General features: G+C 39.9%; 1 protein-coding gene across 3 annotated transcripts in view; it reads left to right on the top strand.

Annotated features, from left to right (window-relative positions):
• The window catches only part of LOC128648369 (complement component receptor 1-like protein), a 142,596-nt gene that overhangs the window by 98,199 nt on the left and 30,840 nt on the right, over window positions 1-13,557 (top strand). For all 3 annotated transcript variants that reach the window (XM_053700972.1, XM_053700971.1, XM_053700973.1), the window contains one exon: window positions 11,755-11,940. In XM_053700972.1, the coding sequence (XP_053556947.1) occupies window positions 11,755-11,940 (186 nt within the window). The remainder of the gene's footprint in view (window positions 1-11,754; window positions 11,941-13,557) is intronic.

Genomic DNA, 13,557 nt, shown 5'->3' with positions numbered 1-13,557 from the left:
AAGATAAACACAAATAACATTATTATACAGTGCTGGGGCAGTATGTACTGCTGGGTGTAACTGGTGACAGAACAAGATAAACACAAATAACATTATTATACAGTGCTGGGGCAGTGTGTGCTGCTGGGTGTAACTGTGTGACAGAACAAGATAAACACAAATAACATTATTATACAGTGCTGGGGCAGTGTGTGCTGCTGGGTGTAACTGTGTGACAGAACAAGATAAACACAAATAACATTATTATACAGTGCTGGGCAGTGTGTGCTGCTGGGTGTAACTGTGTGACAGAACAAGATAAACACAAATAACATTATTATACAGTGCAGGGGCAGTATGTGCTGCTGGGTGTAAGTGGGTGACAGAACAAGATAAACACAAATAACATTATTATACAGTGCTGGGGCTGTGTGTGCCGCTGGGTGTAACTGGGTGACAGAACAAAATAAACACAAATAACATTATTATACAGTGCAGGGGCAGTGTTTGCTGCTGGGTGTAACTGGGTGACAGAACAAGATAAACACAAATAACATTATTATACAGTGCTGGGGCAGTGTGTGCCGCTGGGTGTAACTGGGTGACAGAACAAGATAAACGCAAATAATATTATTATACAGTGCTGGGGCAGTGTGTGCTGCTGGGTGTAACTGGGTGACATAACAAGATAAACACAAATAACATTATTATACAGTGCTGGGGCTGTGTGTGCCGCTGGGTGTAACTGGGTGACAGAACAAGATAAACACAAATAACATTATTATACAGTGCTGGGGCAGTGTGTGCTGCTGGGTGTAACTGAGTGACAGAACAAGATAAACACAAATAACATTATTATACAGTGCTGGGGCAGTGTGTGCTGCTGGGTGTAACTGGGTGACAGAACAAGATAAACGCAAATAACATTATTATACAGTGCTGGGGCAGTGTGTGCTGCTGGGTGTAACTGGGTGACAGAACAAGATAAACACAAATAACATTATTATACAGTGCTGGGGCAGTGTGTGCTGCTAGGTGTATCTGGGTGACAGAACAAGATAAACACAAATAACATTATTATACAGTGCTGGGGCAGTGTGTGCTGCTGGGTGTAACTGGGTGACAGAACAAGATAAACACAAATAACATTATTATACAGTGCTGGGGCTGTATGTGCTGCTGGGTGTAACTGGGTGACAGAACAAGATAAACACAAATAACATTATTATACAGTGCTGGTGCTGTGTGTGCTGCTGGGTGTAACTGGGTGACAGAACAAGATAAACACAAATAACATTATTATACAGTGCTGGGGCAGTGTGTGCTGCTGGGTGTAACTGGTGACAGAACAAGATAAACACAAATAACACTATTATACAGTGCTGGGGCAGTGTGTGCTGCTGGGTGTAACTGGTGACAGAACAAGATAAACAAAATAACATTATTATACAGTGCTGGGGCAGTGTGTGCTACTGTGTGTAACTGGGTGACAGAATAAGATAAACACAAATAACATTATTATACAGTACTAGGGCAGTGTGTGCTGCTGGGTGTAACTGTGTGACAGAACAAGATAAACACAAATAACATTATTATACAGTGCTGGGGCAGTGTGTGCTGCTGGGTGTAACTGGGTGACAGAACAAGATAAACACAAATAATATTATTATACAGTGCTGGGCAGTGTGTGCTGCTGGGTGTAACTGGGTGACAGAACAATATAAACACAAATAACATTATTATACAGTGCTGGGGCAGTGTGTGCCACTGGGGTGTAACTGGGTGACAGAACAAGATAAACACAAATAACATTATTATACAGTGCTGGGGCAGTGTGTGCTACTGTGTGTAACTGGGTGACAGAACAAGATAAACACAAATAATATTATTATACAGTGCTGGGCAGTGTGTGCTGCTGGGTGTAACTGGTGACAGAACAAGATAAACACAAATAACATTATTATACAGTGCAGGGGCAGTGTGTGCCGCTGGGTGTAACTAGGTGACAGAACAAGATAAACGCAAATAATATTATTATACAGTGCTGGGGCAGTGTGTGCTGCTGGGTGTAACTGGGTGACAGAACAAGATAAACGCAAATAACATTATTATACAGTGCTGGGGCAGTGTGTGCTGCTGGGTGTAACTGGGTGACAGAACAAGATAAACACAAATAACATTATTATACAGTGCAGGGGCAGTGTTTGCTGCTGGGTGTAACTGGTGACAGAACAAGATAAACACAAATAACATTATTATACAGTGCTGGGGCAGTGTGTGCCGCTGGGTGTAACTGGTGACAGAACAAGATAAACACAAATAACATTATTATACAGTGCTGGGGCAGTGTGTGCTGCTGGGTGTAACTGGGTGACAGAACAAGATAAACACAAATACCATTATTATACAGTGCTGGGGCAGTGAGTGCTGCTGGGTGTAACTGGTGACAGAACAAGATAAACACAATTAATATTATTTATACAGTGCTGGGCAGTGTGTGCTGCTGGGTGTAACTGGGTGACAGAACAAGATAAACACAAATAACATTATTATACAGTGCTGGGGCAGTGTGTGCTGCTGGGTGTATCTGGGTGACAGAACAAGATAAACACAAATAACATTATTTATACAGTGCTGGGGCAATGTGTGCTGCTGGGTGTAACTGGTGACAGAACAAGATAAACACAAATAACATTATTATACAGTGCTGGGGCAGTGTGTGCTGCTGGGTGTAACTGGTGACAGAACAAGATAAACACAAATAACATTATTATACAGTGCTGGGGCAGTGTGTGCTGCTTTGTGTAACTGGGTGACAGAACAAGATAAACACAAATAACATTATTTATACAGTGCTGGGGCAGGTGTGCCACTGGGTGTAACTGGTGACAGAACAAGATAAACACAAATAACATTATTATACAGTGCTGGGGCAGTGTGTGCCGCTGGGTGTAACTGGGTGACAGAACAAGATAAACACAAATAATATTATTATACAGTGCTGGGGCAGTGTGTGCTGCTGGGTGTAACTGGTGACAGAACAAGATAAACACAAATAACATTATTATTCAGTGCAGGGGCAGTGTGTGCCGCTGGGTGTAACTGGTGACAGAACAAGATAAACACAAATAATATTATTATACAGTGCTGGGGCAGTGTGTGCTGCTGGGTGTAACTGGTGACAGAACAAGATAAACACAAATAACATTATTTATACAGTGCTGGGGCAGTGTGTGCCGCTGGGTGTAACTGGTGACAGAACAAGATAAACACAAATAACATTATTATACAGTGCTGGGGCAGTGTGTGCCGCTGGGTGTAACTGGGTGACAGAACAAGATAAACACAAATAACATTATTATACAGTACTAGGGCAGTATGTGCTGCTGGGTGTAACTGTGTGACAGAACAAGATAAACACAAATAACATTATTATACAGTGCTGGGGCAGTGTGTGCTGCTGGGTGTTACTGGGTGACAGAACAAGATAAACACAAATAACATTATTATACAGTGCTGGGGCAGTGTGTGCTGCTGGGTGTAACTGGTGACAGAACAAGATAAACACAAATAACATTATTATACAGTGCTGGGGCAGTGTGTGCTGCTGGGTGTAACTGGTGACAGAACAAGATAAACACAAATAACATTATTATACAGTGCTGGGGCAGTATGTACTGCTGGGTGTAACTGTGTGACAGAACAAGATAAACACAAATAACATTATTATACAGTGCTGGGGCAGTATGTACTGCTGGGTGTAACTGGTGACAGAACAAGATAAACACAAATAACATTATTATACAGTGCTGGGGCAGTGAATGCTGCTGGGTGTAACTGGTGACAGAACAAGATAAACACAAATAACATTATTATACAGTGCTGGGGCAGTGTGTGCTGCTGGGTGTAACTGGGTGACAGAACAAGATAAACACAAATAACATTATTATACAGTACTAGGGCAGTATGTGCTGCTTGGTGTAACTGGGTGATATAACAAGATAAACACAAATAACATTATTATACAGTGCTGGGGCAGTGTGTGCTGCTGGGTGTAACTGGTGACAGAACAATATAAACACAAATAACATTATTATACAGTGCTGGGGCAGTGTGTGCCACTGGGGTGTAACTGGGTGACAGAACAAGATAAACACAAATAACATTATTATACAGTGCAGGGGCAGTGTGTGCTGCTGGGTGTAACTGGTGACAGAACAAGATAAACACAAATAACATTATTATACAGTGCTGGGGCAGTGTGTGCCACTGGGTGTAACTGGTGACAGAACAAGATAAACACAAATAACATTATTATACAGTGCTGGGGCAGTGTGTGCTGCTGGGTGTAACTGGGTGACAGAACAAGATAAACACAAATAACATTTTTACAGTACTAGGGCAGTGTGTGCTGCTGGGTGTAACTGGGTGACAGAACAAGATAAACACAAATAACATTATTATACAGTGCTGGGCAGTGTGTGCTGCTGGGTGTAACTGGGTGACAGAACAAGATAAACACAAATAACATTATTTATACAGTGCTGGGGCAGTGTGTGCCGCTGGGTGTAACTGGGAGATAGAACAAGATAAACACAAATAACATTATTATACAGTGCTGGGGCTGTGTGTGCTGCTGGGTGTAACTGGGTGACAGAACAAGATAAACACAAATAACATTATTATACAGTGCTGGGGCAGTGTGTGCTGCTGGGTGTAACTGGTGACAGAACAAGATAAACACAAATAACATTATTATACAGTGCTAGGGCAGTGTGTGCCGCTGGGTGTAACTGGGTGACAGAACAAGATAAACACAAATAACATTATTATACAGTGCAGGGGCAGTGTGTGCTGCTGGGTGTAACTGGGTGACAGAACAAGTTAAACACAAATAATATTATTATACAGTGCTGGGACAGTGTGTGCTGCTGGGTGTAACTGGTGACAGAACAATATAAACACAAATAACATTATTATACAGTGCTGGGGCTGTGTGTGCCACTGGGGTGTAACTGGGTGACAGAACAAGATAAACACAAATAACATTATTATACAGTGCAGGGGCAGTGTGTGCTGCTGGGTGTAACTGGGTGACAGAACAAGATAAACACAAATAACATTATTATACAGTGCTGGTGCTGTGTGTGCTGCTGGGTGTAACTGGGTGACAGAACAAGATAAACACAAATAACATTATTATACAGTGCTGGGGCAGTATGTACTGCTGGGTGTAACTGGTGACAGAACAAGATAAACACAAATAACATTATTTATACAGTGCTGGGGCAGTGTGTGCCGCTGGGTGTAACTGGGTGACAGAACAAGATAAACACAAATAACATTATTATACAGTGCAGGGGCAGTGTGTGCTGCTGGGTGTAACTGGTGACAGAACAAGATAAACACAAATAACATTATTATACAGTACTAGGGCAGTATGTGCCGCTGGGTGTAACTGGGTGACAGAACAAGATAAACACAAATAACATTATTTATACAGTGCATGGGCAGTGTGTGCTGCTGGGTGTAACTGGTGACAGAACAAGATAAACACAAATAACATTATTATACAGTACTAGGGCAGTGTGTGCTACTGTGTGTAACTGGGTGACAGAACAAGATAAACACAAATAACATTATTATACAGTACTAGGGCAGTGTGTGCTGCTGGGTGTAACTGGGTGACAGAACAAGATAAACACAAATAACATTATTATACAGTGCAGGGGCAGTGTGTGCTGCTGGGTGTAACTGGTGACAGAACAAGATAAACACAAATAACATTATTATACAGTACTAGGGCAGTGTGTGCTACTGTGTGTAACTGGGTGACAGAACAAGATAAACACAAATAACATTATTATACAGTACTAGGGCAGTGTGTGCTGCTGGGTGTAACTGGGTGACAGAACAAGATAAACACAAATAACATTATTATACAGTGCTGGGGCAGTGTGTGCTGCTGGGTGTAACTGGCTGACAGAACAAGATAAACACAAATAATATTATTATACAGTGCTGGGGCAGTGTGTGCTGCTGGGTGTAACTGGTGACAGAACAAGATAAACACAAATAACATTACTATACAGTGCAGGGGCAGTGTGTGCTGCTGGGTGTAACTGGTGACAGAACAAGATAAACACAAATAACATTATTATACAGTGCTGGTGCTGTGTGTGCTGCTGGGTGTAACTGGGTGACAGAACAAGATAAACACAAATAACATTATTATACAGTGCTGGGGCAGTATGTACTGCTGGGTGTAACTGGTGACAGAACAAGATAAACACAAATAACATTATTTATACAGTGCTGGGGCAGTGTGTGCCGCTGGGTGTAACTGGGTGACAGAACAAGATAAACACAAATAACATTATTATACAGTGCAGGGGCAGTGTGTGCTGCTGGGTGTAACTGGGTGACAGAACAAGATAAACACAAATAACATTATTATACAGTGCTGGGGCAGTGTGTGCTGCTGGGTGTAACTGGTGACAGAACAAGATAAACACAAATAACATTATTATACAGTACTAGGGCAGTATGTGCCGCTGGGTGTAACTGGTGACAGAACAAGATAAACACAAATAACATTATTATACAGTACTAGGGCAGTGTGTGCTACTGTGTGTAACTGGGTGACAGAACAAGATAAACACAAATAACATTATTATACAGTACTAGGGCAGTGTGTGCTGCTGGGTGTAACTGGGTGACAGAACAAGATAAACACAAATAACATTATTATACAGTGCAGGGGCAGTGTGTGCTGCTGGGTGTAACTGGTGACAGAACAAGATAAACACAAATAACATTATTATACAGTACTAGGGCAGTGTGTGCTACTGTGTGTAACTGGGTGACAGAACAAGATAAACACAAATAACATTATTATACAGTATTAGGGCAGTGTGTGCTGCTGGGTGTAACTGGGTGACAGAACAAGATAAACACAAATAACATTATTATACAGTGCTGGGGCAGTGTGTGCTGCTGGGTGTAACTGGCTGACAGAACAAGATAAACACAAATAATATTATTATACAGTGCTGGGGCAGTGTGTGCTGCTGGGTGTAACTGGTGACAGAACAAGATAAACACAAATAACATTATTATACAGTGCAGGGGCAGTGTGTGCTGCTGGGTGTAACTGGTGACAGAACAAGATAAACACAAATAACATTATTATACAGTGCTGGGGCAGTGTGTGCTGCTGGGTGTAACTGGGTGACAGAACAAGATAAACACAAATAACATTATTATACAGTGCTGGGGTAGTGTGTGCTGCTGGGTGTAACTGGTGACAGAACAAGATAAACACAAATAACATTATTATACAGTACTAGGGCAGTGTGTGCTGCTGGGTGTAACTGGGTGATAGAACAAGATAAACACAAATAACATTATTATACAGTGCTGGGGCAGTGTGTGCTGCTTGGTGTAACTGGTGACAGAACAAGATAAACACAAATAATATTATTATACAGTGCTGGGCAGTGTGTGCTGCTGGGTGTAACTGGGTGACAGAACAAGATAAACACAAATAACATTATTATACAGTGCTGGGGCAGTGTGTGCTGCTGTGTGTAACTGGTGACAGAACAAGATAAACACAAATAACATTATTATACAGTGCTGGGGCAGTGTGTGCTGCTGGGTGTAACTGGGTGACAGAACAAGATAAACACAAATAACATTATTATACAGTGCTGGGGCAGTGTGTGCTACTGTGTGTAACTGGGTGACAGAACAAGATAAACACAAATAACATTATTATACAGTACTAGGGCAGTGTGTGCTGCTGGGTGTAACTGTGTGACAGAACAAGATAAACACAAATAACATTATTATACAGTGCTGGGGCAGTGTGTGCTACTGTGTGTAACTGGTGACAGAACAAGATAAACACAAATAACATTATTATACAGTGCTGGGGCAGTGTGTGCTGCTGGGTGTAACTGGGTGACAGAACAAGATAAACACAAATAACATTATTATACAGTGCTGGGGCAGTGTGTGCTGCTGGGTGTAACTGGTGACAGAACAAGATGAACACAAATAACATTATTATACAGTGCTGGGGCAGTGTGTGCTGCTGGGTGTAACTGGGTGACAGAACAAGATAAACACAAATAACATTATTATACAGTGCTGGGGCAGTGTGTGCTGCTGGGTGTAACTGGTGACAGAACAAGATAAACACAAATAACATTATTATACAGTGCTGGGGCAGTGTGTGCTGCTGGGTGTAACTGGTGACAGAACAAGATAAACACAAATAACATTATTATTCAGTGCAGGGGCAGTGTGTGCCGCTGGGTGTAACTGGGTGACAGAACAAGATAAATACAAATAACATTATTATACAGTGCTGGGGCAGTGTGTGCTGCTGGGTGTAACTGGTGACAGAATAAGATAAACACAAATAACATTATTATACAGTGCTGGGGCAGTGTGTGCTGCTGGGTGTAACTGGTGACAGAACAAGATAAACACAAATAACATTATTATACAGTGCTGGGGCAGTGTGTGCTACTGTGTGTAACTGGGTGACAGAACAAGATAAACACAAATAACATTATTATACAGTACTAGGGCAGTGTGTGCTGCTGGGTGTAACTGGGTGACAGAACAAGATAAACACAAATAACATTATTATACAGTGCTGGGGCAGTGTGTGCTGCTGGGTGTAACTGAGTGACAGAACAAGATAAACACAAATAACATTATTATACAGTACTAGGGCAGTGTGTGCTGCTGGGTGTAACTGGGTGACAGAACAAGATAAACACAAATAACATTATTATACAGTGCTGGGACTGTGTGTGCTGCTGTGTGTAACTCGGTGACAGAACAAGATAAACACAAATAACATTATTATACAGTGCTGGGGCAGTGTGTGCTGCTGGGTGTAACTGGTGACAGAACAAGATAAACACAAATAACATTATTATACAGTGCTGGGGCAGTGTGTGCTGCTGTGTGTAACTGGTGACAGAACAAGATAAACACAAATAACATTATTATACAGTGCTGGGGCAGTGTGTGCTGCTGGGTGTAACTGGGTGATATAACAAGATAAACACAAATAACATTATTATACAGTGCTGGGGCTGTGTGTGCTGCTGGGTGTAACTGGTGACAGAACAAGATAAACACAAATAACATTATTATACAGTGCTGGGGCAGTGTGTGCTGCTGTGTGTAACTGGGTGACAGAACAAGATAAACACAAATAACATTATTATACAGTGCTGGGGCAGTGTGTGCTGCTGGGTGTAACTGGTGACAGAACAAGATAAACACAAATAACATTATTATACAGTGCTGGGGCAGTGTGTGCCGCTGTGTGTAACTGGGTGACAGAACAAGATAAACACAAATAACATTATTATACAGTGCTGGGGCAGTGTGTGCTGCTGGGTGTAACTGGGTGACAGAACAAGATAAACACAAATAACATTATTATACAGTGCTGGGGCAGTGTGTGCTACTGTGTGTAACTGGGTGACAGAACAAGATAAACACAAATAACATTATTATACAGTGCTGGGGCAGTGTGTGCTGCTGGGTGTAACTGGTGACAGAACAAGATAAACACAAATAACATTATTATACAGTGCTGGGGCAGTGTGTGCTGCTGGGTGTAACTGGGTGATGTGAATGTGAAATATTTACAGTAAATACACAGTATAACACTTTATTAAAAATGAATATTGCATAAATATGTTTTCATCTGCAAAGGGTTCTAAAGCACATTTAGGGCTAGATTACGATGTTTGTGCCCGGTCGATAAGGGGTTTATTGCAAGGGTTTGCATTCGTCGGGCTTACCACTTGTATTATGAGTTGAAAGTAAACACTATGGCCCCTATTTAGCAGCAGCACACACAGCCCCAGCTCTTGTGAGCTGCTGGTGCAACGCCGCTCCCTGCAGACTAGCGGCCAATGGACCACCAGCAGGGGGTGTAAATCAACCCGATTGTACTTGATCGGGTTGAATTGTTGCGATGTGTGTTATGGAGTAGCGGTCTTTGTGACCGCTGCTTCATAACTGCTGTTTCTGGTGAGTCTGCAGGCTCGCCAGAAACACGGGGCATCAAGCGCCATTCGGAGCTTGATAGATAGGCCCCAATTGCTTAAGCAACTTCAGAGCTCTGTTTAACTGTTTTGCGAAATATAAAAGTTGCACAAAACAGATAAAAAATACATTACAAAGTACAGTTACACTCATAATGACACTGTAATAAAAACTATTAAAAAAAATATTGCACACAAATATTAAAAGGGCTCAAAGATATGAGATCTTAGGTGTTAGGAAAAAAAGGCAGGCAAAGGGCTTTAACATTGATATACATACATATACTGTACATATCTAATGACGACTATGTATTTATATTTATATGTCTATATATGTGTACATGTTTATGTATTTATATTTATATGTCTATATATGTGTACATGTTTATGTATTTATATGTCTATATATGTGTACATGTTTATGTATTTATATGTCTATATATGTGTACATGTTTATGTATTTATATGTCTATATATGTGTACATGTTTATGTATTTATATGTCTATATATATATATACTGTACATATCTAATGACGAATATGTATTTATATTTATATGTCTATATATGTGTATATGTTTATGTATTTATATGTCTATATATGTGTACATGTTTATGTATTTATATGTCTATATATGTGTACATGTTTATGTATTTATATGTCTATATATGTGTACATGTTTATGTATTTATATGTCTATATATGTGTACATGTTTATGTATTTATTTGCCTATATATGTGTACATGTTTATGTATTTATATGTCTATATATATATATACTGTACATATCTAATGACGAATATGTATTTATATTTATATGTCTATATATGTGTACATGTTTATGTATTTATATGTCTATATATGTGTACATGTTTATGTATTTATATGTCTATATATATATATATATATATCTAATGACGAATATGTATTTATATTTATATGTCTATATATGTGTACATGTTTATGTATTTATATGTCTATGTGTACATGTTTATGTATTTATATGTCTATATATGTGTACATGTTTATGTATTTATATGTCTATATATATATATACTGTACATATCTAATGACGAATATGTATTTATATTTATATGTCTATATATGTGTACATGTTTATGTATTTATATGTCTATATATGTGTACATGTTTATGTATTTATATGTCTATATATGTGTACATGTTTATGTATTTATATGTCTATATATATATACTGTACATATCTAATGACGAATATGTTTTTATATTTATATGTCTATATATGTGTACATGTTTATGTATTTATATGTATGTATATATATATATATATATACTGTATGTATTTGCAGACATATATACACATAAACACATAAATACATATGTACACATATATACACATTTATATAAATACACACACATATTTAGACATGTATCTATAATATGTTTGGAAAATGTTGGGAGGTTAGTTATACTGCAATGATACACGTGAGTTAAGCCATTATGTATCACAAATATGTCAAATAAAAGGATAATTACATAAATCTGTAATGTATGGTGCAAATCATGTCCCCTCACCTGACTGCCGAGTCTGCTCATCATAATGGTCATGTGTGACCATCTTTCTCAAGCACACTTACTTCATATTAATTCTGAGCAAGTTATATTTCATTGTTATCATTTTTTAAATAACACCCCAATATGTTTTCTCTTACAGAACAGTGTCAATCGCCTGATGCAGAAGGTATAAACAAAAGCTACTTTTCCAATAACAAATACTATAACAGAGGTGATGAGGTTATAATACAGTGCATCACTGGCTATCATCCTGCAAAACAGCAAATGGCTTGTGTGGCAAATGGTGACATAAGCAGTAACTGGAATGAGTCTTATCCTTGTGTTGGTAAGTAGTGAGCCAGCTCAGTGACGTCTGACTAAATATGAAGGGCCAGATTCATTAGACCGCTGCTCCTTAACTTGTCCGCCACCTTTTAGTTGGCGGACTGCAATCATACTGATCCGATACGATTGGGGTGATTGACAGGGTGCTGCATTGCACAAGCATTTCACAAGAAATGCATGTGCAACTTTAAATGCTGACAGCATATGAGGTCGGCATTTAGTGATGTCGGGCGGACATATTTCTCTACAGCGAATCATGTATGCCCGGCATATGATAAAGCTACCCCGAACTGTGTATTATTGTCAGTCATTTACAGTGATGTGTGCCGCTGGGTGTAACTGGGTGACAGAACAAGATAAACACAAATAACATTATTATACAGTACTAGGGCAGTGTGTGCTGCTGGGTGTAACTGGGTGACAGAACAAGATAAACACAAATAACATTATTATACAGTGCTGGGGCAGTGTGTGCTGCTGGGTGTAACTGGGTGACAGAACAAGATAAACACAAATAACATTATTATACAGTGCTGGGGCAGTGTGTGCTGCTGGGTGTAACTGGGTGACAGAACAAGATAAACACAAATAACATTATTATACAGTGCTGGGGCAGTGTGTGCTGCTGGGTGTAACTGGTGACAGAACAAGATAAACACAAATAACATTATTATACAGTGCTGGGGCAGTGTGTGCTGCTGGGTGTAACTGGTGACAGAACAAGATAAACACAAATAACATTATAATACAGTGCTGGGGCAGTGAGTGCTGCTGGGTGTAACTGTGTGACAGAACAAGATAAACACAAATAACATTATTATACAGTACTGGGGCTGTGTGTGCTGCTGGGTGTAACTGGGTGACAGAACAAGATAAACACAAATAACATTATTATACAGTGCTGGGGCAGTGTGTGCTGCTGGGTGTAACTGGGTGACAGAACAAGATAAACACAAATAACATTATTATACAGTGCTGGGGCAGTGTGTGCTGCTGGGTGCATCTGGGTGACAGAACAAGATAAACACAAATAACATTATTATACAGTGCTGGGGCAGTGTGTGCTGCTGGGTGTAACTGGTGACAGAACAAGATAAACACAAATAACATTATTATACAGTGCTGGGGCAGTGTGTGCTGCTGGGTGTATCTGGGTGACAGAACAAGATAAACACAAATAACATTATTATACAGTGCTGGGGCAGTGTGTGCTGCTGTGTGTAACTGGGTGACAGAATAAGATAAACACAAATAACATTATTATACAGTACTAGGGCAGTGTGTGCTGCTGGGTGTAACTGGGTGACAGAACAAGATAAACACAAATAACATTATTATACAGTGCTGGGGCAGTGTGTGCTGCTGGGTGTAACTGGTGACAGAACAAGATAAACACAAATAACATTATTATACAGTGCTGGGCAGTGTGTGCTGCTGGGTGTAACTGGTGACAGAACAAGATAAACACAAATAACATTATTATACAGTGCTGGGGCAGTGTGTGCTGCTGGGTGTAACTGGTGACAGAACAAGATAAACACAAATAACATTATTATACAGTGCTGGGGCAGTGTGTGCTGCTGGGTGTAACTGGGTGACAGAACAAGATAAACACAAG

Source organism: Bombina bombina, chromosome 2 (genome assembly GCF_027579735.1).
Source record: "Bombina bombina isolate aBomBom1 chromosome 2, aBomBom1.pri, whole genome shotgun sequence".
Lineage (NCBI taxonomy): Eukaryota > Metazoa > Chordata > Amphibia > Anura > Bombinatoridae > Bombina > Bombina bombina.
The sequence above is the reverse complement of the archived record's forward strand: the minus strand, read 5'-3'. Positions and strand labels throughout refer to the sequence as shown.